Source organism: Microtus pennsylvanicus, chromosome X (assembly GCF_037038515.1).
Source record: "Microtus pennsylvanicus isolate mMicPen1 chromosome X, mMicPen1.hap1, whole genome shotgun sequence".
NCBI classification, from domain to species: domain Eukaryota; kingdom Metazoa; phylum Chordata; class Mammalia; order Rodentia; family Cricetidae; genus Microtus; species Microtus pennsylvanicus.
The window spans coordinates 127136875-127162227 of record NC_134601.1 but is presented as its reverse complement, the minus strand read 5'-3'; the positions used below and the strand labels follow the sequence as shown (position 1 = coordinate 127162227).

Below are 25353 nucleotides of genomic sequence, written 5' to 3'. Positions count from 1 at the left end.
ATTTCTTTTTTTTCCCTCTGTGATTACATACACCTTGGGATTATAAGTGAGAAAACACTGGGCACACAGCCTGTCATGACTTCTTCCAGCAGTTAGTTGTGACTTGAGCGGGGTATGGTTGAGGACCAAGGCCATGAGGCTCTGGCAACTTTCTGAACTTGTTCCTCTGACAGGTGGAAATGCTGGAGAGGAAGTATGGGGGCTCCTTCCTGAGCCGCAGGGCTGCCAGGACCATCCAGACAGCTTTTCGCCAGTATCGTATGAATAAGAACTTTGAGCGGCTGCGAAGCTCAGCTTCAGAGAGCCGCATGTCCCGCCGCATCATCTTGTCCAACATGCGGATGCAGTTCTCCTTTGAGGAGTACGAAAAAGCACAGAACCCTGCATACTTCGAGGGCAAGCCTGCCTCACTGGACGAGGGTGCCATGGCTGGTGCCCGGAGCCACCGGCTTGACCGGGGTCTCCCCTATGGAGGCTCCTGTGGTGGGGGCATCGATGGTGGTGGAAGTTCAGTCACCACATCTGGAGAGTTTTCTAATGACATCACAGAGCTCGAGGACTCCTTCTCCAAACAGGTCAGGAGCCCTGAAAGGGGCCTTTCTTCTCCATTCCCAGGCTCTGGCTGCTTCTCCTACTTCTTTATCTATTTTCCAAACTGCAAGAATTTGCACTACTGAGCACTTAATAGCAACAAACAGCAGTGATTTTAATTGAGACTTTGAGAGTGGTGAGAGAGAATTGTTAACATGAGAAAAAATTACAGCTGAGTGTTTACCTGTAATTGAAGCATTGGCAGAACTGAGGCAGGAGGACTAGGAGCACCTATGTTAAAAAAAAAAAAAACAAAACACCAAAAAACCCCTAAGGCAGTAATGTAATTCAGTAGTAGGAGCATTTATCTGGCATGTCCCAGGTCCTGTGTTTCATATCCAGTACTGTTAGGGAAAAAAATTATGCTGCTAAAACAAGCATGTTAGGATATGGGTTCCAATAAGATGGCTCAGCGGGTGAAAGCGCTTGCTGCCAAGCTTGCTGCCCTAAATTTGGTCTCCAGAACCCCTACTGTGGAAGGAGAGAACAGATCGTTTATTTTGATTATTTTTATGTTTGTGTATCTGTCGTGTGTGCCAGGTGTGTACAGTTGCCCAAGGAGGCTAACAAAGAATGTCAGGTTCCCTGGAGCTAGAGTTAAAGACGGTTATGAGGTATCTGGCATGGGTACTGGGAACCAAATTCCAGTCTTCTGCAAGAGCAGGTATATATTCTCAATCACTGAGCCATTTCTCCAGTCCATAAAAACAGATTTATAAAAAGATTTATTTATTTTCCTTTATATGTTTGGGTGTTTTGCCTACGTGTATGTATGTGTACCATGTGCACACCTGATACCTGTCGCATTCAAAAGAGGGTGTCTGATCCCATGAAACTGGAATTATGAATGATAGTGAGCCACCCACCCATGGGTACTGGGAACTGAACTTGGGTCCTGTAAAAGACTAATGAGTGCTCTTAACTGTTGTGCTGCTAGTTTTATATCAACTTGACAGATAGAGTCATTTCAGAAGACGAAACCTTAGTTGAGAAAATGCCCATATCAGATTGGTCAGTGGGACCACCATGGCACCCTCGTCCAGTGAGGCATTTCCTTGATTGATGAGTGGTATTGGAGGGCCCAGCTAACTGTGGGCTGTGCCACCCCTGGGCTGGTGGTCCTGGATACTATAAAAAAGCAGGTTGAGCCAGGAGGTGGTGGCGCACGCCTTTAATCCCAGCACTCAGGAGGCAGAGGCAGGTGGAACTCCGAGTTCGAGGCCAGCCTGGTCTACAGAGTGAGTTCCAGTACAGCCAGGGCTACACAGAGATACCCTGTCTTGAAAAACTAAACCAAACCAAACAAATGAACAAAAGAAAGAAAGAAAGAAAGAAAGAAAGAAAGAAAGAAAGAAAGAAAGAAAGAAAGAAAGAAATCTGAGCCAGTCATGGGGAGCAAGCCAATAAGCAGCACTCCTCCATGGCTTTTACATTAGCTCCTGCCTCGAGTTTCTGGTCTGACTTCCATGGATGATGGACACAATGTAAAATGAAATAAACCCTTTCCTCCACAAGTTGCTTTTGCTCATAGTTTTATCACAGCAATAGAAACCCTAACTAAAATAGAAATTGGTACAAGGTTCATTGGATATTGCTGTGACAAACGTGACCATATTTTCGGGAGGATTGTAGAAGGACTTTGAAACTTTGGGCTAGAAAAGTAACAACAGATGAGCCAGTGCTCTCTCCAGCCCTAAGAAATGATTCTTGAACGTTTTCCTCTCACCTGCACGTATGCACATGTGCATGTACATGTGCACACTCACACACGTGCACACGCACACACTCACACACCTCAAGTGCAATAAAGCAATAAAAATGAGTATATAGAACAAATAAGAAAACAAAAGGTTCCCACTGTTTGAAATTCGATATAATAGCAAATAAAGGGTTTACTGACAGACAGTACCTGCTCGATGCCAAGTACTCTGTATACTTCACAACAGATCTGTGAGGTAGAGGACACTAGGCTGAGACTTGAACTCTGGTCCATGTTTTCCAGGATCTTCCAGTCTGGTAGACAGTAGAAGACATATAGGTGCATGGTCATCTCCTAAAACAGAATGTGTTCAGAACCAGAAGGGATTCTGGGAGGCCCAGAGAAGTTTCTTGGAGAAAACATCATTGTAACTAGGCCTGACAGGACCGAAAAGATGTAGCTAGTTAGAGATGTTGAAGGGGGCATTGTTTGCTCAGGTATTGATTGCATCAGCAAAAACCATGGAGCTAGGAATGGGTATGGCAGTGAGTGGAATGGGAGGTCGTTCTAAGCTGAGGATATTTTAGCATGGCTTCCCGGGAGAAAATCCCAGTTGTGCCAATTCCCAGCTGTATGACCTTCTGAGCAACAAAAAGGAGACAAAGCTTTCTTTTTAGTGCTGTTTTAGAGCTGTGGTGAAAAATGCATCTCAACCAGGTACCACAGGGAAAGCACCTGGCATGTGGTAACTGCTAAGTTAGTTGTTTTTTTTTCTCCTAAAACTGAGGAGGTGCTTGGTTGAAATTGTTGAGTGAATGAAGCTTTATAAAAGAAATCCCTGTGACCTAAACTCTGTTATCTGACCCTATCATTGGCCTATGCATGCTTCTCTGAGGCTAGCGAACAGATGGAGGGATGGAAAGAGGCAGAAGGGAAGAGCTGTATCACCCTCCCATTCATTTCTATGATAATTAAGCACCTTTTCTGTGTCAAGCAGTAGCTGATCTAAAATAGAAACTCAGCTTGCACCTATTCCTCAAGGGGAGAATAGAGAACAGGAGAATACCACCTGATGGAAGATGCAGAAGAACCAGGCCTAATCCTAGCACTCCATGCTGTCTACATCAGGGGTGGGGAAAATGTATTACTTACCTATTTCTGTACAGTGAACTACCCCAAAATTTAGTAACTCTAAAGTGACCTTAGGGGCCAGTGAGTTTTCTGTGCAAACCTGTTGACTAGAATTCAATCCCTGGAGCCTATGTAAGGTAGAAAGAGGAACCAGTGCCACAAAGTTGTCCTCTGACCTTTACATACATGCTGTGGCTTACATGCCCACACCCATATAATATGTGCTTACAGACACAGTGATAATACATTTTTAAACAAATTTTAAAAAACTGACATTAGAACTGAGCTGAATAGAGTCACATTGAATAGCCTATGTTGGCCTCAAACTTGAGGTCCTCCTGGCTTAGCCTCTGGAGTGCTATAATTACAGGTGTGTAACACACACACACACACACACACACGCGCGCGCGGACTGCTATAATTACAGATGTGTACACACACATACACACACACACACCAAGAAACATTTATTATGCAGTTTCTGAGGGCCAGGAAACTGTGAGGGGCGTGGCTTGATGATTTGCTTCCGGGTCTCTCTGGAGGCTGCTCTCAAGCTGTGTAGGACACAGTCTCAGAAGACTGGACTGGGACTGGCAGGGTAACTCCTTTGCTGGCAGTTCCTCTCAGGACTGTTCACAGTGTGGCTTCCCTTGGGCGAGGAGTCTGAAGGAGAACAAGTCAAAGGGAACATGCAAGACAGAATTTGTAATATTCGACAGTCTCCTTATAGAAATACCATACATCTATTGTGAGCCACACAGACCAATTCGGGGGCAGTGTGGTATCTAAGATTATGAATGCCAGGAGAAAGAGGTCATTAGGGGCCAGTTTGGAAGCTAGGTGTACAGGGAGGTAGAGTTACTAGGTGTAGTTCAGATTCTCAAGAGTAAATATTGTGGATTTCTTAAGAGATATTGACACAGAGAGCCCTGGGAGGAAGCTGAGATTTGGGGCTTTCCCTGCATGGGAGTTGAGATGGTATTGACAGAGGTAAGAGTGTGGCTTGAACAGGGGGGAGGTAGTATTTAACTTGGGTTGACATGAGATTGACATACTGAAGTGTCCAAAAAGGCATCTTGTCATTGTTAGTCCTAGCCCTGTGAACTCACAGTGACTTCCGGGGAGTTATTTTGTAAATTATTAAGAACCTATGAGTTTCTTTGCAAAATAAAGGGATGGACAACACACAATGAACACAGCAGTATTTTTGTAGACTTCTTGTCTCATATTGCTCTGTTTGGTCTTTTTTTTTTTGTCTAACTGGTCTTTTGCTTGTATATTATGGTTTCTGATTTTGTGTTTTTATGGGCTTTGATTGGGCATGTGTGTGTTTCTTGTGCTTTTTCTTTGTTTTTTAAAATTATTTTTCTGGTGTGTTTGTTTTTTGGTTTTCTAAAGAGAGAAAGAAGGCATGGAGTTGGGTGGGTAGGGAGGATCTGGGAGGAGTTGGCGAGGGGAAACTGTGATCAGATGTATTGTGTGAAGATAAATTTATTTTCAATAAAAATATACATACATATGAAATAATAATAAGTGGCTGGAGAGGTGGCAGGTTTGATTCCCAGCACCACATGGTCATTCATGGCCCTGTATAACTCCAGTTTCAGGGAATTTGATACCCTTTTCTGGCCTCCACTGACACCAGGCACACATGTGGTATATAGACATACATGCAGGCAAAACACACTTACACACAAAATTAATAAATAAATTTTTTAAAAGTTTAAAATAAAGAGCCTGTGGGCTGGGAAGGGGGGACCCAAGCACTTGTGTTCTTAGCTGACCCACCAGGGAGCTTTCCATGCCTTTCCTTTTCTTCTTCTCTCCTCCGATCCTTGTACCATTCCTCCCTTTATCTTTCCTCCGTTTCCCTCTTCACCTTTCACTGTGTGCAGGTTAAATCTCTGGCTGAATCCATCGATGAGGCCCTGAACTGCCACCCATCAGGGCCTATGTCTGAGGAGCCAGGGTCAACCCAGATGGAAAAGCGGGAACCAAAGGAACATCAAGAGGACAGCTCAGCCACCTCCTTCAGTGACCTTCCCCTCTACTTGGATGACCCAGTTCCTCCTCCATCACCTGAGCGACTGCCCAGCACAGAGCCCCCACCCCAGAGCCGCCCTGAGTTCTGGGCACCAGCTCCCCTCCCACCAGTTCCTCCACCGATGCCACCAGGGACCCGGGAAGATGGTAGCCGTGAGGAAGGCACTCGCAGGGGTCCTGGGTGCTTGGAGTGCCGGGATTTCCGGCTCCGGGCCGCACACCTTCCCCTCCTTACCATTGAGCCTCCCAGTGACAGTTCTGTAGACCTGAGTGACCGCTCAGATCGCGGCTCTGTCCACCGCCAGCTGGTGTATGAGGCTGATGGCTGCAGCCCCCATGGGACCCTGAAGCATAAGGGGCCACCAGGCAGGGCCCCAATCCCACACCGCCACTACCCTGCCCCTGAGGGTCCAGCTCCAGCCCCACCAGGGCCCCTGCCGCCAGCCCCCAATAGTGGCACTGGGCCCAGTGGTGTGGCTGGGGGTCGGAGGTTGGGGAAGTGTGAGGCAGCAGGGGAGAACTCTGACGGTGGAGACAATGAGAGCCTCGAGAGCTCCAGCAACTCCAATGAGACCATCAACTGCAGCTCTGGCTCCTCGTCCCGGGATAGCCTGAGGGAACCTCCAGCCAGTGGCCTGTGCAAGCAGACCTACCAGAGGGAAACAAGGCACAGCTGGGACTCACCAGCCTTCAACAATGATGTGGTACAGAGGCGGCATTACAGAATTGGCCTCAACCTCTTCAATAAGTATGTGCTCTCAGTTCTAGCCTCCTTGCCTCTTCCCATCCTGCCTAGGCACCTTGTTTGAGGACCTAGCTCCAAGCAGTGACCTTGGTTCTGCCAGCCTATCATCTGGTGAAATGGTATTTCTCCCCAGATGCCCAGGGATGAGGACTAGTAGAAGGGTGGCAGAAGGGAACAGTAGCTGTTGCCTGGAAATCTTAGCACTCAGTAGACTTTAGTCAAAGGGGTTGCCATAAGTTAGAAGACAGCCTAGTCTCTGTTGGAAGCACCAGGCCAGCTTAGGCTACAGAGTAAACCCTGTCTCAAAAGACAATTAACCAAACTAAGAAACCAAGGGGGAAAAACAAGGTTACCGAATAGAGAGACACCCCCCCACACACACATGCCCATGTTCGGGTCCTGTGCTTTCAGTATCTGTTTGTATGATCTTGAGCAAGATGGCAAGATGTTTCCCCAAAATGACTTCCAGGTGTTATCATCCCTATATCCCCCTTCCAGAGGGGAGGCCGTCTAGAATATAAAGAACCCCAGACTAAGACCCCTAATCTGCCTGTTCACTCACTGTCTAGCCTTAGGTAACCTGTGGTCCTTTTTTGGGCTTCAGGTTTTCTCATCTTTCTGTAAGTAGGGTTGTGTATTTGGCAGCAGGCTGGAATGACTAACAGTGACTAAGCTCTTTCTGAGTGCCTGGTCCTCTGCCAGGTGCTGAGGAATGGGGGTAAGAGTGTGGCATTTGATTGGAAAATAATTAGAAAACATAATATGTAATTAGACAACATTAGATATAATGGAAGGCATTTGATGTAATACCTCTCATCTTTATACTCTGTTAAACACTGCCACCTATGTTTAATTTTCACAATAACTCAGCAAGGCTGGTAGGAGTGTTCTTATTTTAGAGATAAGGAAGTGAGACCTGGAGAAATAAAAGAGGCTGTCCAAAGCCATGCAGAAGTGATTATTCAGAAACTCCGGGACATCAATGTCCAAACTTCCAATTTTTGGTTTCATGGGAGTCCTAAGACATTCAGGTTCTGCATGTGGGATAATTCCAACCCAGATGTTTTGGTCCCAGTCTCTGTAAACATTGGAGGCACCTCATCAGTAGAAAAAGCCTCAGAGGCTGGGTAGGATGTAGGACGCGGAACAAGTAACCTCGTCACTTCTTCCCTGTCCTGAGGGTTCTGAGAAGCAGTCTTGGTCTAGAGCTCAGGCCTTTTCTCAAGACAGCCTGACGGTTGCTGGGATGATCCTGACGAAAGTAGGCTCTCATTTCGATGCTTCTTTTCCTCCACCTGTGGTATGCCTCCAGTAAAAGAGGAAAGTGGTGTGAGGATGGATGGATACCTTGGAATTTTGAAACTCTGTGAGATGGAAAGTAGTTTACTCTTATGTTGTGATGTTTTTATCTGTACCCGAGAGGAGTTGGACCACATTATAGACCCTTGGCTCTCTGAAGCCTTGCTTAGTTCTAGAAATGGGACCAGGTGCAATTCTAGAGGAACAACTATCTGACCTACCTCTTCTCTTTTTGCAGGAAGCCAGAGAAGGGTATCCAGTATTTGATTGAGCGAGGTTTCCTGTCAGACACTCCTGTGGGGGTGGCTCACTTCATCCTGGAGCGGAAAGGCCTGAGCCGGCAGATGATAGGGGAATTCCTGGGGAACCGGCAGAAGCAGTTCAACAGAGATGTGTTGGAGTGAGGACCCCAACATGGGGCAGGCGGGCTAGGGATTCCTGGAAAAGGAAGGCAGGAGGGAGAAAGGGGGCAGTCTGTCTTTTTTGCTCAGATAAACTTTTTAAAACAAGATGACTAGATTTTCCTGTTTCCATACCCCTCTGCTTCTAAAGGGTCTTCTCTCTCTTGACCCTATTCCTAAAGTCTTCTAAGAGTGGCTCTCCGCAGGGTGTACTCACCTAATAGTTTGCTTTGGGCCTCAGTTTCCCATCACTGAAACGAATAGACTAATAGAAAGCATTCTAAGTGACCATGTGCCTTCAGTTTTCTTACTTCAGCTTCACTCAGTCCAGAGTTTGGAAGCATGTCAGTGGGAGTGCGGGGCTGCTTATGCAAGTAGGTGGGCCAGTGGTTTATGTAGAGAAATGAAGAGTGCCACCACCCACCCTGACTCTTTACTTTTCAGCTGTGTGGTGGACGAGATGGACTTCTCCTCTATGGATCTGGATGATGCACTCAGGAAGTTCCAATCCCATATTCGAGTTCAGGGTGAGGCCCAGAAAGTGGAGCGACTCATTGAAGCTTTCAGGTGTGCCTGCTTCTCACTCCTGAAGCTGCCCTTTTCTTCTTTGGGGCCCTATTTCCACAAGATGCTTCTCTGCATTTTAATTTTCTCCCACTAAACAGAAATGAAGGTCAGGTGTGGAGAGGGAAGAGACAGGAGGATCTCTGAGTTCAAGGCCAGCCTGGTCTACATAGTGAGTTTCAGGACAGCCAGGTCTACATAGAAAAACCCTATCTCAAAGAAGCAAACCAAAACAAAAACTAACCAAATAAGCAAAAATCCAGAAATGATAAATCTCATCTTGAGAGGCATTTGTAAGGTTTGGAGATAGTGAATATAGCTCTGATATATATTAAAGTATCTAGCTCTAGCAATTGAGATACAGGCACATTAATAAGTGCAACATCAGTAGTAAATGGTAACATTCGTGGATCTGGGTGTGTAAATCAGTGATCGAGCATTTGCCTGTTGCATGGCTATGAGTCTTTGGTTTCTGTGCCTGTACTGAAAAAAGGGGGGAGGAGGGGCTACCATTCTATGAGGTAGATTCTTCTATTGGTATTTCTATTTTGTAGATGACAAATCTCAAGTTTAGGGACATTAGAGTAAGTTAACTGAACCAGGCTTTGAACTTGCGTGTTTCTAAAGTCATGGTATCTATACTCAGCTCTAAATGCTTTGAAGATCAAACTGAGCTGGGTCTAAATCTTGCTCCACTGCTTTGGAGCATTTACAGGGGAGACGGAGGAATTGCTGAGAACTCATTTTCCATTATGGGCGAAAGATTTGCTTTGACAGATGATCTGTTTCATCCCAGCTTTACCACTCACTGGCTCTATTGCCTGGCCGAGTTACCTCACCACTCTGAACCTTCATTATATCCTGTGTAAAGCAGGACTGCTTGGGAGTTGGAGGTGTGGTTTAGTGATAGAGCAAATGCTTAGCATGCTCAAGGCCCAAGGTTCAACCTCCATTGCTACATAACCAAAGAAATGGGCACTAGCATTCATGCAGTGGTGTGATCAACTGCATGGGACAATGTACATTAAGTCTCCTGGAAAAGTTCCAAGAAGTTAGTGATTATGGTTTTTCATGATACTATTGGGGAAAATGGAAGAGGACAGACTTCAAGTACTAAGGGAGTGTTTCTTGAAGGAAAGGGATTATGATGGCAACTTGGGCAAATTGTGGGCAGGTGGAGATTGCTGGCACCTGCATCTAGACTTGACCCTTGTTGTCTCACAGCCAGCGGTACTGTGTCTGTAACCCTGCCCTTGTACGCCAGTTCCGGAACCCAGACACCATCTTCATCCTTGCTTTTGCCATCATCCTCCTCAATACCGACATGTACAGCCCCAGCGTCAAGGCTGAACGCAAGATGAAACTGGATGACTTCATTAAGAACCTGAGAGGTGAGCAGAATTTCCCATTTACTTTTCTTGTCCGCCATCAGAGAAAAGAAATTAGGGTGGGGATGGGAGTGCAGTGAGAGATCCCAGATGTCATTGTAAATTAGCCTTTGTCACTTTATCTCATGGCTGGAGGTCCCCAGGCTGTTCACTTAGCAATTCACTCCAACAGTTACTTGCCAGGCTGTGTGGGTAGCTCAGTAGCTGAGTGCTTACCTAGCATGTGCAAGGCTCTGAGTTTGATTTCCAGAACTGCAAAGACAAACCCACTCTCCGAGCAGCTATTTTCTAGGTATTGACTCAGGTTGTAGAATATGACTCTGTCTCAGAAAACAAAGAAATACAGATAGCCTGACTCTTAAACTATTTTATTCACTCACGTCCTTCACCCTTATTAGCGCTCTCCTTGTCTTTCCTACTTACACCCATAAAGACTCATTTAGATACCTTTACCTCCATTAATTTATCCATTCATTCATCCAGTCGGTCAGCCAGTTGACACTTACTGGATGTTTAATGAGTACCTAGTAAAATGAGTACCAAGGACAATGGAGGGGAGTCTGCTATAGGCTCTGTTCTTAGAGCTCTTCCATCGTGAGGGAGAGACTGCCATGTAGTGCCTAGATAACCACGATGAGACAGAAAGTGAACAGTGATGTCAAAGAGGTCAAAAGACAACCAGAATTCAAAGGAAGGAGCTCTTACCTCCTACTGACTTCCCAGAGGAGTTGTATTTTAAGGTGAGCCTTGAAATGACAGACTAAAAATAGAGGAGGGCTTACCTGGCAGAGAAAACAACAAAGGCCCAGACGGAAGAAAATGTGAGGTTGTTTAGAGATCAACTGAGATGGGCTAGATGAACACTTGGGAAGGTCAGGCGGATCCAGTCTCTGAGGTCTTCCAATGCCAGATAAATGATGCCACTTTGATCTGTGCTTTCGGTTTATTGTAACGATGTCAAGCCCTAGCTCTCACCAAAGAGCAGCCTACTAAAATGGCACAGATACTATGATTATTTCAAAAGCAATGAAAGGAGGGAAATAGAGATGGGGAGAGCAAGACAAAGTTGCTGACTGTCATAATTTATGTTGCTGGAGGCTTTAAAGCTGTCTGGCAGCTAAGATAAAAAAAAAACAGTGGGGAGAAGAATGTACTTTTAGCACTTGTGCAAGGAAGAAGTATGGTATTTCCCAAACAAGAAGTCATTTTTTCCTAGCAGAAGCTTTAAAGAGAAGAGTGAAAAGGTTTCACTCAGCACACAGTCAAGAGTGGAGAAAGACAGTGGACTTAGGAAGAGCAAGTTAGATTTGAGGGCACCCAGAGCTGTTTCCCATAATCTTGCCATTATTCATTCAACCATATACATATGCTTACCATGTATACAGTCAGTCTTCCATACCTGTGGGTTCTTCATCCATGAATTCAACCAACTGTAGACGGAGAACATCTAGAAAAAAAACTTGTGTCTGTACTGAACATGTATAAACTTTTTCTTGTCATTATCCCCAAATAATACAGTAAAACCACTGTTTACATAGCATTAACATTGCAGTAAATATTGAAGTAACATACAAATTATTTAAACTAACAAGAGAATGTACATAGGTTATATGAAAATACCACTCCATTTTAACAAGATCAATTAACACCTTACCACTTAGCAACCATACTTGACTGTCCTATTTTATATATGAAACATGAGCATCCTTGGATTTGGGAATTGATGAAAGATCTTGGGACAAATCTCCCATGGATATGGAAGGATGATGTATGTGTGTGTGTGTGTGTGTGTGTGTGTGTGTGTAACCATGTATTTCCTCCAATTATTGAATAAATAAGCAAACAAACAAATGAAAGCAATACATGTCTATTTTAGGAATGTGGGGCATGAGGCTATATTTCAGCAACAGGCTGTACTTAATATTCATGAGGCCCCTCCCTGGGTTTAGTGCTCACCACTGCCAAAATTATTTTCTCCTTACATTTATTTGTTTATTGGTGTATGTGTGTGTGTGTGTGTGTTACATGTGGATATACACATGTCACAGTATTCATGTGGAGGTCAGAGGACAGCTTTTAGGAGTTTGTTCTCTTCTTCCACCATGTGGCTTCTGGGGATGGAACTCAAACCATCAGACTTAGCAGCAGGCATCCCTATCTGCTCAGTCATCTCTCTGGTCCTCATGTAGTTTATTTTATTTTTAATTTTTTGGGGGGGTTTTTAGAGACAAGGTTTCTCTGTGGCTTTGGAGCCTGTCCTGGAACTAGCTCTGTAGACCAGGCTGACCTCGAACTCAAAGAGATCCTCTGCCTTCCGAGTGCTGGGATTAAAGGCATGCGCCACCACCACCTGGCTCCTCATGTAGTTTATTATCTTACTCTTTTTACTTAACTTGCTACAGGGATTGTCTCATATTATTGAAATATTTTGGTAAACATCAAGTTTATAGATAAACTATTATTTAATTAGCTATTTCTCTATTGTTAGAAATTAAGCTGTTTCTGAATTTCTCCACAAATAGCACTTGGTGAACATTCTTTAACATCAATCTCACATATATTTCTGAATGATTCCTTAGGATAGATTCTTTGGAAAAGAATTGATAGGTTTGAATATTTAGGCTCTTGCTATTTTAATTTCTGAAACTGTTATATTAGTGTACACTCCAAATTCCTCAGATTCTTACTAACTCTGAATATTATTTTCAAGTAATATTCCCAGTTAAGAGCGTACTTAATCGTAGCACTTAGGAAGTAGAGGCAGATAGGAGGAGGGTGGGAGTGGGGGATGGCTGGAGTGATGGCTCAGCAGTTAAAAGCACTGACTGCTCTTTCAGAGGACCCGAGTTCAATTCCCAGTACCCACATGGTGGCTTACAACTGTCTGTAACTGTAGTTCCAGGGGATCCAATACCCACCTTTGACCTCTGAAGACAGCAGGCCAACATGGTACACAAGCATGCGTACAGACAAAACACTCATATACATAAAAAACAATAAATAAATCTTAAAACAAAAACCATGGAAGGTAAAAGGTAGTACCTGCTTGTCTTAATTGCAGTGTGTTATAAGTTGTTTAGACAAAATTCCTACCCTGGCTAAAAAAGTAATTGGCTGTTTTGTTTAAAGGCACCTTCCCTGTCCCATTCATAGCTAAAAGACTAAGAATACTCACTGGGTTTTTTTTGTTTGTTCTTTTGTTTTGTTTTTGCTACGGTCCATGCTGGGTGTGGGATATTATGGAGATCCCCCTACTGCCTACCCTCCATATTGATGTGACATACTCCTGTGTTACACTTTCCATGTAGGGGTTGACAATGGTGAAGACATCCCCAGAGACCTCCTGGTAGGCATCTACCAGCGCATCCAAGGTCGTGAACTGCGGACCAATGATGACCACGTGTCCCAGGTGCAGGCTGTGGAGCGCATGATTGTTGGCAAGAAACCGGTGAGTGCCTGGGGAGGGGACAGTGTTGTGTGGTAGGTTATTCCCCCCGCCTCCCCAGGCCCAGGTTGCCCTTACCTGTAAAATGAAGTGGAAGATATTATATTCCTTAGGGATCATGGTACAGATTATGGGAGATTCTCCATGTAAATGCATTTAGTATATTGCAAAGTTCATAGTAGATGCTGTGTAAGTATTTTCTTCTCATCTATGGTTTTGTCTGCCCATCCCAAGTAAGAAGAGTCAAGCTAATATTTTCTAAAAAAAAAAAAAAAAAAAAAAACAGATATTTTGGCCAACAAACATTTATGGATGCCTTATCCTTGATTTTTTTACTGAAATCTAGAGACATAGATATGAATCAGACACAATTTCTGTCTTTAGGGGCACTCAGAGATTAGTGAGGTTCCAAGGCAAAGACACATAATGCTTCTGCCTCGTGGTCTAATTTAGAGGAACAGAAATCAGGGAGAGGCCATTTTAAGGCAAGGGAAGTTAGAAAGACTTCTTGGAAAATAACTTTGGAATTGTGATTTGAAAAAGCTGGACAGGAAAAGCTTTTCAGACAAAGGGTGCTATTGGGACAAAAACAAGGTGGCAGGAAAGCTTAAAGGACTTCGTTGTTTATATTCTTTGTGTCAGGGTGACAGATATGTATCAGGTGTACATTCTGTCTTGTTAAGGTGCCAGAGGCCTAAAACCGCTGGGATGGCCTTGCTGACAACTATTTTTCCACATCTATCCAGGTCCTGTCTCTTCCTCACCGTCGACTGGTTTGCTGTTGCCAGCTCTATGAGGTGCCAGATCCAAACCGTCCCCAGAGACTGGGGCTGCATCAGCGGGAGGTTTTCCTCTTCAATGACCTCCTTGTGGTATGGGCATTGGGCAGAAGGAAATGGGAGGGAGATAGTCAGCACAGCTGTTGGCTCTGGTGCCAACCGTGCAATAGGAGTGTGGTTGGAACGCTGCAGCATGCCATCTGCGCGGTCTCGAGTAAGGCACAGCCCTTCTCTGGACCTCATTTTCTTTCATTTTGCTGTGGTGACAGCCGCACCAGGGCAGACAATGTGAGGATTGCGGGGAAATGATAGACCTATAATCTGGGAGGTAGTAGGAAGTAGAGGGTTGTGAATCTGCGGCCCTGCAGACCTTTCTGTTGTTTTGATGCTGGAAGTGATTAAAACAAGCATGTCACTGGTACAGCGGCACACCACATCTTTTAGTGATGGATTTGTTGGATTCTGTGGATCTGAAGGGATTTTCAGGATTTCCTGGACAAGAACCACTCTTCAAGATGGCTTAGCCCTGACTGCTAGAATCCGTTGTGGGCATTTGGGGGAGAGGGGGTGGGTTTGTTTTTATTTTGTTTTGTTTTTCTAATACAGGGTCTCACTGTACAGCTCTAGCTGTCCTGGAATGCACTATGTAGACCAGGTTAGCCTCACACTCACAGAAATCCACTGGCCTCTGCCTCTGGAATGCTAGGATTAAAGACGGGCACCGCCACACCAGGCTAGAATTTGCCTCCTAATGGGGTTCACCTCCTACTCAAGTTCCTCACTGTTTCTTGGGAACACAATAAGTATTCCCCCTTCTGTTCTGAGACAGTAATCCAGGGATTTGAGAACAGCAACCCTGTTCCTTCCTTGGTCTTCTCTCCTTCACATCAGTGTTTCTCAGTCTTGGCACTGTTAATATTTTGAGGCAGACAATCCTTTTTTTCAGGGGTCTGTCTTGTGCACTGTAGTATTTTTAGCACCACTCTGGGATAGCTACTAGAAGCTAACAGCAAACCTCCAACCAAAAAAAAATGTATTCTCCAGAGAAAAGCAAAAGAGAGAAAGATGGGTGGGAGAGGTAGAGAACATCTTCTTCAGGGAAGAAAAGAAAAGAAGGCAGCGTCTTCTTCTCCAGACGTTGTTCTGTACTCTCTCCAGTTGAGAATTACCACTCTAGACAAAATGCCTCCAACATCCTTTCCAAACCTTAGTTGCTTGCTTCATGAAATAGTGCTGACCCTTATTTCCCAGAGTTGTTGAGAAGATGAACTAAGAACTCAGTGCCTGGCAACACAGTTCAGTAGTAGAGCGCTTGCTTAGCATATGCAAGGATCTCGGTTCCATTCCCAGCCCTACAAAAGAGAAGAGGGTTTAGAGACAATCACATTGTCAAGAGGTGTGCCTGGCCCACACAGGTACTGAGTCACTGTTAGATGCCCTTCATGCACTGACGCCCCTCTGTGTATGGAGCTCTATGCTGGCTATTGAGCACATGGAGAGAAATCAGACTCAGTCCTTGTTCTCAGGGACTCACTAGGACTTAAAATGTGTTTTATAACATGGTGTGGTGATAAACCCCTGTCACCTAAAGCATTTGGGATATGGAGGCAAAAGGAACAGGAAGCTAAGGTCAGACTGGGTTATGTGATGGAGGCCTTATCTCAAACACCGCACCACATCCCTGCCAAAAAGTGTTTGACATCATTGTGCACTGTAACCAACCTAAAATCAAACGCTTGTTTTAAGAGCCATTTGTAGAGGAAGGGGCTATAGTTTTGTGATAGAGTTAATTGTCCGGCTCCAAGTTTCATTCCCAGCATACAAAATAAATGAAATAAAATAGTCACTTGCAAATTGTCTGAGCTTATGTTAGTGTAAAATCCAGAAAGCCTAAAGACTTTGGGTTGGTGAGAGATCTTTAAGTCTGTTCATAGGCTAGGCAGGAGTTGCTGTATGCACTAGCTCTTGATGGTTGGAGGTTGGGGTAGGTGAAAGAACCTGAAAACTAGAGCCCCTGCCCTCTAAGCCATCAGGGAGCAATCACATATTCAGAACTACCATAGAGTCTGACAAGGGAAAAGGTATAGGACCAGAACCTGCACCCTGGAAGCTCAGAAGGTGGAAACAGAAGTCTGTATGAGGTATTGGGACGAGCTTCCTGGAGGGACCAGCATTCATTTAGTTTCTTTAAAAGTTGCTGGTGTTTGTATATGCTCACAATGTCACAAACTTGCGTTTTCTCCCACCTCTCTCTTCCTCAAGTTTCAGTTCTCCCTTGTGGGTATGTGTGCTCATGTGTGCATGTCTGTTACAGGGAATGGGTGCGGAAGGTGCTTACTAGAAATGGGTATCACTTGGAAATTCCCCACCCTAAACCCAGCCTCTTATCTTTTTCCCACCCTTGTTTGCCAAAGGTCACCAAAATTTTCCAGAAGAAGAAGATCTTGGTGACATACAGCTTCCGTCAGTCCTTTCCCCTGGTGGAGATGCACATGCAGCTCTTCCAGAACTCATGTGAGTCCCCTTCTGAACCTGAGCATGCATCCCAGGGTTTATCAGAGCCCATGCTCACCCTTCGTCTACACAAGCTTCCAGCCTTTGAAGTCCTCCTCTACAACTGCTTTAAAGTCTCCAAAGTATCTACTTGTCCAAGGATGGAAGGAAAACTAGAATGGAGTATGATTTGGGTGTGGCCCCTGGAGAACCTGGAATAGCAATGTTTTATATATTCCTTAGTGAGCAGATGTGGAAGCCACCCCATGCTTGAAGTGCTGAACTGAGAACAAGAGCATGCTTGAGTGTCATTCAAGAGAGCGAAGTCATTGTGAGAGGCAGAGGGATAAAGGAAAAGGTTTCTAGAAAGCAGTTTAGAATTATGTTTGCCTTTCCATCCTGGAGTCTGGTATAAGGTTGCCAAGGCTACCAGGAGTTCGGGGACAAAGGGAAAGCACTGAAGATGCTTGAGGCACTTCAGAGTTGGGTGTTACAGAAATAATTGCCACGGTGTACAGGGTGATGTGTAGGGAAGTATTTGAGAGGCAGAGACAAAAAAGTTACTTGAGCCCAGGAATTTGAGACTAGGCAAATAGCACGACTCTGTCTCAGATGGTTGGCAGTAGTAGGGAGTGGGTTGGATCATTTCTCAGTTTCTAGTCTTAGCCACTTTGCTTCAAACCTGACAAAAATACCCAGCTTCTCCTGTCCCCTCCCATTGCCGCAGATTATCAGTTTGGGATCAAGTTACTGTCCGCGGTACCTGGAGGGGAACGAAAAGTCCTCATCATCTTCAATGCTCCTAGCCTCCAAGACAGGTTGCGCTTTACCTCTGACCTGCGGGAGTCCATTGCTGAGGTGCAAGAGATGGAGAAGTACCGTGTGGAATGTGAGTAGCTACAGCATGACTCCTTCTCCCGTCATGATACAGTGCCCCACAGACACCAAGAATCCTGTCTTCTGACAACCGCAGAGTTAAGGGCTAGCTTGCCCAACCTTCCTACCTTCATTCCAGGAACCTCTCACCTTCTGCCTGAATACTTTCAGAGACAAGAAGGTCATTACTTCCTTACCTCAGATTATTATTCCAGCCATTGTGAGTCTATGCCGGGACCTCCACACCCATCCTCTCATCATGAGCCAACTTTTTCTTCTATTGAAGGGAGACTCAGGGCATAAGAGTTAGGACTGTAGCTTCATACTTTATGTCTGCTATTTGTTAGCTGGGCAAACTTGGGTGAGTTCTGCAACCCTCTGAACCCTTTGTTCAGATAACAGGAATAAAGAAATCTTCACAGTTCTTTCCCACCGCTCTTCTAAAGAGACAGGCTCTTACCTCTTCTTCTTCTTTCTCTCTGTAGCTCTCCTTCTCCCTTCCTTTTCCCACTCCCTTCATCTCAACAAAACTCCTACATAAACTCAAAAAAGAAAGAAAAAAAAGAAAAAGAAAAAGAAATCTTCAGTGAGTTTGGCAAAAAGCCAGACACAGTGGTTGCACATCTGTATTCTCAGTACTGGGAAGGCTGAAACAGGAGGATTTCAAGTTCCCAGGCCAGCTGTGGCAATGTATTGAGTCTCTGTCACAATGAGAGGAGAGGGAGAGAAAGTGGAAGAGGGGAAGAGAGGGAGAAGTTGAAGTTGAAGGAGAGGAAGAGAGGAGAGACCAGTGCATTCATGGTGTTCAACAATACCATTCCCTGTCTCCTCTCCTCAATATCAGCTCCCAAACTGAGGTCCAGCTCAATACCCAGGACCTACACCAAGTTATTTTGATCATGGGCTATAGAAAATAATGATTATATCTCATTCTTCTTGATGCCCTTCAAGGTTTCTGTTCTCTAAGCTAAGCAGTCATAGTTAAGTAACATGGCATTGAGGAGAAAGAAGGCAGAGAGAAACAGACCTTGATAGGTCTGCAGCCAGCAAGGCAGAGTATCAGTTCAGTAGAGACCTGGAGCCGCTGGGGAGATGTAAGGCAAGAGATTAGCCATATCAAGATAAGGAGAGGCCCACTAGACCGGAGTTTTCCTGACCTCATTGGAGGTATGGGGGGGGGCAGTAGAGCAAGATAGACCTGCTTTTAGAATGTTCACTTCACCGATTTCAACTGTCTAACCCTGAGCAAACTCTATAACTTGTCAAGTTCTCAGGTTCTCCTGCATAATGTAGACTATGCTCATAATGTAGAATGAGTGGGATCAGGTATGTGCTGTCCCCAGCATTCTGCCTAGCACATAATAAAGGCTTTGATTCCCAGCAGTTTCGTGCCCTTGCTCTTCCGAGAGCTTCTCTGCTATGAAGCAAGGCATTTGAGAACTGCATGAACATTGAAAGGACTGTCTTTCACCATAGGCTAGAAGGGCCTTCCCATCCTTCCTGTGAGCCATCTGTTGCAAAGCTCTTGTTTAAAGGGCAGGGGTGTTTAGGGAGGCCTATCTACAACAGTGTAAAGAAATGACGGACAAGAAGAGGGAGAGGAAACAAGAAGAGGGGGCACTTATAGGGAGGAAAGCAAAAGAAGGGTTCAGTGGCATAGGATGGGCTGGGCACCTAAGGAGCTTTGAAGATAGAGTTGTAGTTTAGAGGGGAAAAGTACTACGGGGATGGGGGTAAGGTAGAAAGCTTGGGGAGCAGAAGGAGGGAGGAAAACCGAGGTGGGCTGCCAGTCAATCAGGTGGGTTCTCAATGTTATTCCTGACCTTTTCCCATTTTCTCCACTGCTACCCAGCGGAGCTGGAGAAGCAGAAAGGTATGATGCGACCTAATGCCTCACAGCCTGGAGGAGCCAAGGACTCAGTGAATGGGACTCTGGCCCGCAGTAGTCTGGAGGACACTTATGGGGCAGGCGATGGGCTCAAGCGGGGTGCACTCAGTAGTTCCCTGCGAGACCTCTCTGATGCAGGTAAGTGTTTTGGGCCCCTTCCCTGGTTGGGGAGATGTGGGACCAGGTGTCCTCTTTGCCTCTTGTCACTGGCCTTCCTCCATCACACACACACACACACACACACACACACACACACACACACACACACACACCCTTCATTCAGAGCCCTGGGCACTATGTCACAGGGGGCCTGGTAGCCAGGTCAGAACAGGTGGGGCCCAGGGTTTCTGCCAGGGAGTATAAAGTGGGGCCACAGACTCTGCACCTCTCCTCTTTTCCCTCTTCTGTCTCTCCTTTACTGCCTCTCCTCCATATTTTCCTCCTCTCTTTCCTCCTTCTCAACCTCTCTTCCTCCCTACCTCCCCCTCTTTAATGGGGGAAAGGGGTAATGGGGTGTCTGTCCCTGGGAGGGACCTAGGCCTGGTGCCCAGCTCTGGAGCCCAGCAGGGTGGGGAGGGAGGGTTGCTGCTCTGACGCTGGGCTCCTTGCTTGTGGGTGCAGGGAAGCGGGGGCGGCGTAACAGCGTGGGATCGCTGGACAGCACCATCGAAGTAAGTGTCAGCTCCTGCCCCACTCATTTTCTGCATGAGCCCTGCCCTGGCCATGGAGCCCCAGAGGAGGAGGGGACCTGTTGCCTACCCCTCTTCCGTGCTGGGTACCATATGGCTGCCTCTCCCAGCCAACCACTTTCTCCATCTGTCCTCACTCTGTCTGTCCTCACTCTGCCTGTCTCTCAGTCTGTCTTCCACTCTCCCATGTCCCTTCTTAACCCCAGGGCCAACTCCAAATAGGGATGCCCTTGGACTTGGGCCTCGAGAAACTTTAACCTCCAAATCCTGCTCTTTGACCCTGAGCGAGTCACTCTGCCTCTCTAGGCCTAACATTTTCTTGGCCTGAGAAATGGTCATGAGAAGGAGGTCCTACTGATTCTTCCTCTGCCCTCTGAGATTCAACTGAGGTAGTGGATGTGTCTGCAGAGCTGGCCACAAATACAGGACTGCTGTTTGGTTTTTGCTGTTACTTTGGGGGTCCTTGTTGCTCCAGCTTCAGGGACAGGGGTGGAGTTTAGGGCTGGGGGTTTAGATATGTAGACTAGCCTGACTTCCCTCCCTCCCCCGTTTCAGGGGTCTGTTATTAGCAGTCCACGCCCTCACCAGAGGATGCCACCTCCGCCCCCACCCCCGCCGCCAGAGGAGTACAAGAGCCAGAGGCCAGTCTCGAACTCCTCATCTTTCCTGGGCTCCCTATTTGGAAGCAAGAGAGGCAAAGGGCCCTTCCAGATGCCACCACCGCCAACAGGCCAGGCCTCTGCCTCGTCTTCATCCGCTTCCTCCACCCACCACCACCATCACCACCACCACCATGGTCACAGCCATGGTGGCATGGGGGTGCTACCTGATGGGCAGTCCAAGCTTCAGGCCCTGCATGCCCAGTATTGCCAAGGACCGGGCCCTGCCCCACCACCCTACCTCCCATCCCAGCAACCCCCTCTGCCTCCACCCCCTCAGCAGCCTCCACCCCTGCCCACACTGGGCTCCATTCCACCACCACCTGCCTCAGCCCCACCTGTGGGGCCACATCGACACTTCCATGCCCATGGCCCAGTTCCAGGACCCCAGCATTATACCTTGGGCCGGCCAGGCAGAGCCCCAAGACGAGGGGCTGGAGGACACCCTCAGTTTGCTCCACATGGCCGCCACCCCTTGCACCAGCCCACATCCCCATTACCCCTGTACAGTCCTGCTCCACAGCACCCGCCTGCCCATAAACAGGGCCCTAAGCACTTCATCTTCAGTCACCACCCACAGATGATGCCAGCAGCAGGTGCAGCTGGGGGCCCTGGGTCCCGGCCACCAGGGGGATCCTACTCCCACCCTCACCACCCCCAGTCACCACTGTCACCACACTCACCCATCCCCCCTCACCCCTCCTACCCGCCCCTGCCCCCACCCTCCCCTCACACCCCACATTCACCCCTCCCACCCACCTCCCCCCATGGCCCACTGCACGCCTCTGGGCCCCCTGGCACGGCTAATCCACCCAGTGCAAACCCCAAGGCCAAGCCAAGCCGGATCAGCACTGTGGTCTGAGGGATAGAATGAGTGTACTGGGGAACAGATAGTCTGGGGAAGTCCACAGGAGAGGGACCTTGCCCCTCTCTTCTTCCTCAGTTTTTTCAAAATATATATACACTCAGCAGTGTCCTTCTTTCCACTTCCTCCATCTCTCCAGCCCCTTCTTCTAACCCCTAGCACTTGTCATGGGGTTTCCTTTCAGATTGGAGGGCCCTTGCCACTTGTAGCCTGAACTTAGGGCACTGCAGTGCTGGCAAGTGGTAAGGGCCTCTCCTTAGTCCTTGTCCTCCCTTTCCTATCTTCCTCTCTTCTCTTTCTGGTCCCTGGAGGCCTAGTTGGTGGTCTCAGACCTCTGGGCAGATGGGAGCATCCTTACAAGCTGGTGGAGAAGGCAGGCTTCTGGAGCCGTGGGGGTGAAGGCTTCCCCAGAGCTCCTCTGGCTGTGTGGGGCTAGGAGAGAGCTCTGTAGAGCTGTGGCCGAACCTCAGGGCCTAGCCACACACCTCCATGTGTCTTTCTGCCTGCTGGAGAACACAGACTGTCCATGTACTCTGTGGGTGGAACCCCGCTTGTGCTGGCCCCCACCGAGGGCACTGCTTCCCTCTCTTAAGCCAGTCTGTGTGTGCCCTCCTAATAGGCCCCAGCCCAGACCTCTTTGGCTTCAGGAATTTGCCTTGCCCTGCAATGTTCTTATCCTGATCAAAGTCCAGACAGGGTTTTTTGGAGGGGGGGGCTCAGGTCTGGGATGAGAAGGGTACTGCCCTCCCTCACCCATATTGCATGCCCCCCCATTCCTTCTTCTTTTCCCACCTACAACTGAAGACAATGCACTTTACAGATATCACCCACACATATCTCACTGGGGCAGGGCACCCAGCATCAGCCCTGGGGAAAGACTCCCAGAGGACCACCAAGATGTCCTTCCTGAGGCAGAGATTGAAGCCATCAGAGCTGGGGCTGCGAGCCAGAATGCCCAAGCCCCTCTTGTTCATCAAAACTCCACTGCCTCGCCAGCCCCTCTGCAGTCCTGTTTATTTATTATAAATATATTTTTTACAAGTCCCAGCTCCTCTTCTTGCCCTACACATCCAGCAGCTCCTTTCACAGTCCCTGCCTTCCTCTCCCCTGTCAAGTATGGGCTGCAGTACAGACAGACAGATGGACCCTCTATGTCAAAGGGTCCCTGGGGCTTCAGGTTGTGGGAGGGCATTGGTGGGAGGGACTATATGGAGAGGAGCGGAGCGGGGATTCAGGCATTGTCTTTTTCCCTCCTTGTATATAAGAATGTATATTTGATGCCTCATAAAAGACCTTGTGCTCACCTCTGGCTTCTGCTTCCTACTTATGCCCCCTTCCCCACTGTAGAGCCCATGAAGAGAGGTGCTAGTTCGGGGAGGTGATGTGCTAATCATAGTTCAGACAACTGGGCACGCAAAATGCTGCAGTTGGGTGGGGGGGTAGATGAGGGTGGGTTTTCTGTCTGCACGACAGTGGCAGAGGTGTGGACTTTGGCGTTGAACTAGTACACATCCTGAAGTTTTCCCTTAGGCACAAGAGTTTCAGAGAATGATCCAAGTCTTTGTCACTTCAGTTTACAATTTGGGATGACCATACATTGTTATGCTATCGAACTTGGTGGTCACAACCTGTGCCCCAAGTCAGGTTCAGCCACTTGTCTTCATTAAGCCAATTAAAACAGCCAAATTAAAAGTGGAAAGCAGAATGAAAAAGAGATTTATTCGGTGTGACCGTATTACAAAGAGGGACAAAGAGACACCTCCCCACCCCCAACTACCCCCCCCCCCCCCGCGCGCCAAGTCTATCTTCAGGGTCCTGAAGGGAGGTCAAAGTTTTAAATAGGAACATGGATAGGCACAAAACAGTCCAGGTCAAGGTGTGGTTCCAGCCACCATTGGCCCTTCCTTGTCTGGGCTTCAGTCTCTTCCTGTAAGGTGGTTAGAACTGGGGAAAACCTCTTTCCTGGAGACAAGTTCTGGCATGAGATTCCTGGAAAAATTCCCTTTCTTTGAGGCACATTGTTTAAATAATCTGATAGTTAGATTGAGAGACACAAGTGTCTCTTTAATAAAATATTTCGGGTGGAGAGATGGCTCGGAGATTAAAAGCACTTCCTATTCTTGCAAAGGACTGGAGTTTGATTCCCAGCACCCAAATGGTGGCTCATAACTGTCTGTAACTCCACAATTTGGGGGGGGATCCGACACACTCATTTGTTTATATTTATATATGGATACACACATATGCATAAGTGGAAATAAAAATAAACCGGGTGGTGGTGGTACATGCCTTTAATCCCAGCACTCAGGAGGTAGAGGAGGCAGATCTCTGTGAGTTCAAGGCCAGCCTGGTTTTCAGAACCAGAGTTCTAGAACAGGCTTCCAAAGCTACAGAGAAACCCTGTCTTGAAAAACCAAAAAAAAAAGACTCTCTCCCTCTCTCTCTCTCTCTCTCCTCTCTCTCTCTCTCTCTCTCTCTCTCTCTCTCTCTCTCTCTCTCTTCCTCTCTTTCTTTCTTTGGAAAAAGAGTATCTTCATTTCTGCCAGGCTAGTTATAGCTACATGGAATTGTGATAACTGCATGAAGTGATCAATGGCAAGCACCTCGGATGGTGTAGGTATTCAGCAAGTTAGTTCTCTTATCTTCTTTCTATAGTTTGACTATGTGGAAAGCATGTGGCCTCTGTCACTCTTGCTGTGACTGGCCTGGTTTTGCCTTGAAACCCCTGCTACTGACCCTCTATACAATGACTGGCCATATTTTTGTTCTTGATAGCAGGGAGGTGACTTGAGCCAAGAAGACCCAGGTCCAGATACTTTCTATGAGCTCTGCGTATATACTTAGGATATTAACTAACAAATAGCTGTTTTTCCTTTACAGAGGAGACAGGCCACACAGCAAGTCGAGGTGAGGTTTTCTTGTAACCCAAACCCATTTCCACTGGCCCAAGTTGCTTCACTGTAAAATGGAGCCATTTCTAGCACCAGTAGTTAGTTATACCCTGGGTCTCAACCTAGCACAGAAAGAATGGGGCAGTGTAATGGCTCTTAGAGGCAGCAAGGTCCCAGACAACTGAGCTGATAGTTTCGCTGCTTTCCTAGAATGTGCAAAGGTGAGTGGTTTAGGTGAGCCTGTACTTCTTGGATCAGTGCCTTTGTTTTCTTCCTGGTAAAGCATGCTGAAAGGCTACCCAAAGAAACAGCAGCTAAAGCCATATAAGCATTTGGTGCCTCCCTATGAACTGGACGCGAGTGTGAAGAGCCCAGATGTGGAGTCCGCACAGCATGTATTGGTTTCTTCCTCGATTGGTTAAGCTAGACTATCCTTGTTCTCACCCAGTTTTTTTTCCCATTTCAGCTAGAGATTGGCTCTATCTTGGCAAAGTTTAGCCTTTAGCACTTATATACTGACCCATTCACCTGACCCCTCAGAGCCTGGTTTTTGACCTCTAGAATGGAGATAAAAGTCTTGCAGTACAACTGTTAGCTGATGCACATGAAATGCCTACCTCTTGACACACAGTCAGCCAGCTGTTCTCAGCCACCTACAGAAATAAGTGCAAAAGTTAGCAGTTCTTTACAGGATGTCCTAGCCAAGATCTCAGAAGTCTTCCCCTCTCGTTTGCTGCACAAACACATACACACAATTAATTGATGAATGGAATTTTTAAAATTAAAAAAAGTTGCAGAATTCTAAAACAGTAGAATACAGAATAAACCATTCTCATTCCTCAAGGAAGGAATGAAGATATAGAAAGGAGGGACTAAAGCAAGGCTGAAAACCCAGTAGGATGAACAT

General features: G+C 46.7%; 1 protein-coding gene across 2 annotated transcripts in view; it reads left to right on the top strand.

Moving 5' to 3' along the window:
• The window catches only part of Iqsec2 (IQ motif and Sec7 domain ArfGEF 2), a 78470-nt gene extending 55612 nt beyond the window's left edge, over nt 1-22858 (top strand). Inside the window, exons 4-15 of one of the 2 annotated variants that reach the window (XM_075958395.1) lie at nt 174-575; nt 5317-6212; nt 7747-7908; nt 8354-8476; nt 9698-9864; nt 13170-13309; nt 14053-14178; nt 16500-16599; nt 17306-17467; nt 19307-19480; nt 19964-20013; nt 20587-22858. In XM_075958395.1, the coding sequence (XP_075814510.1) occupies nt 174-575; nt 5317-6212; nt 7747-7908; nt 8354-8476; nt 9698-9864; nt 13170-13309; nt 14053-14178; nt 16500-16599; nt 17306-17467; nt 19307-19480; nt 19964-20013; nt 20587-21552 (3468 nt within the window). In that variant the 3' untranslated portion in view covers nt 21553-22858. The remainder of the gene's footprint in view (nt 1-173; nt 576-5316; nt 6213-7746; nt 7909-8353; nt 8477-9697; nt 9865-13169; nt 13310-14052; nt 14179-16499; nt 16600-17305; nt 17468-19306; nt 19481-19963; nt 20014-20586) is intronic. The other variant, XM_075958396.1, reaches the window with a different exon arrangement.
• The last annotated feature ends 2495 nt before the right edge of the window (nt 22859-25353 follow it).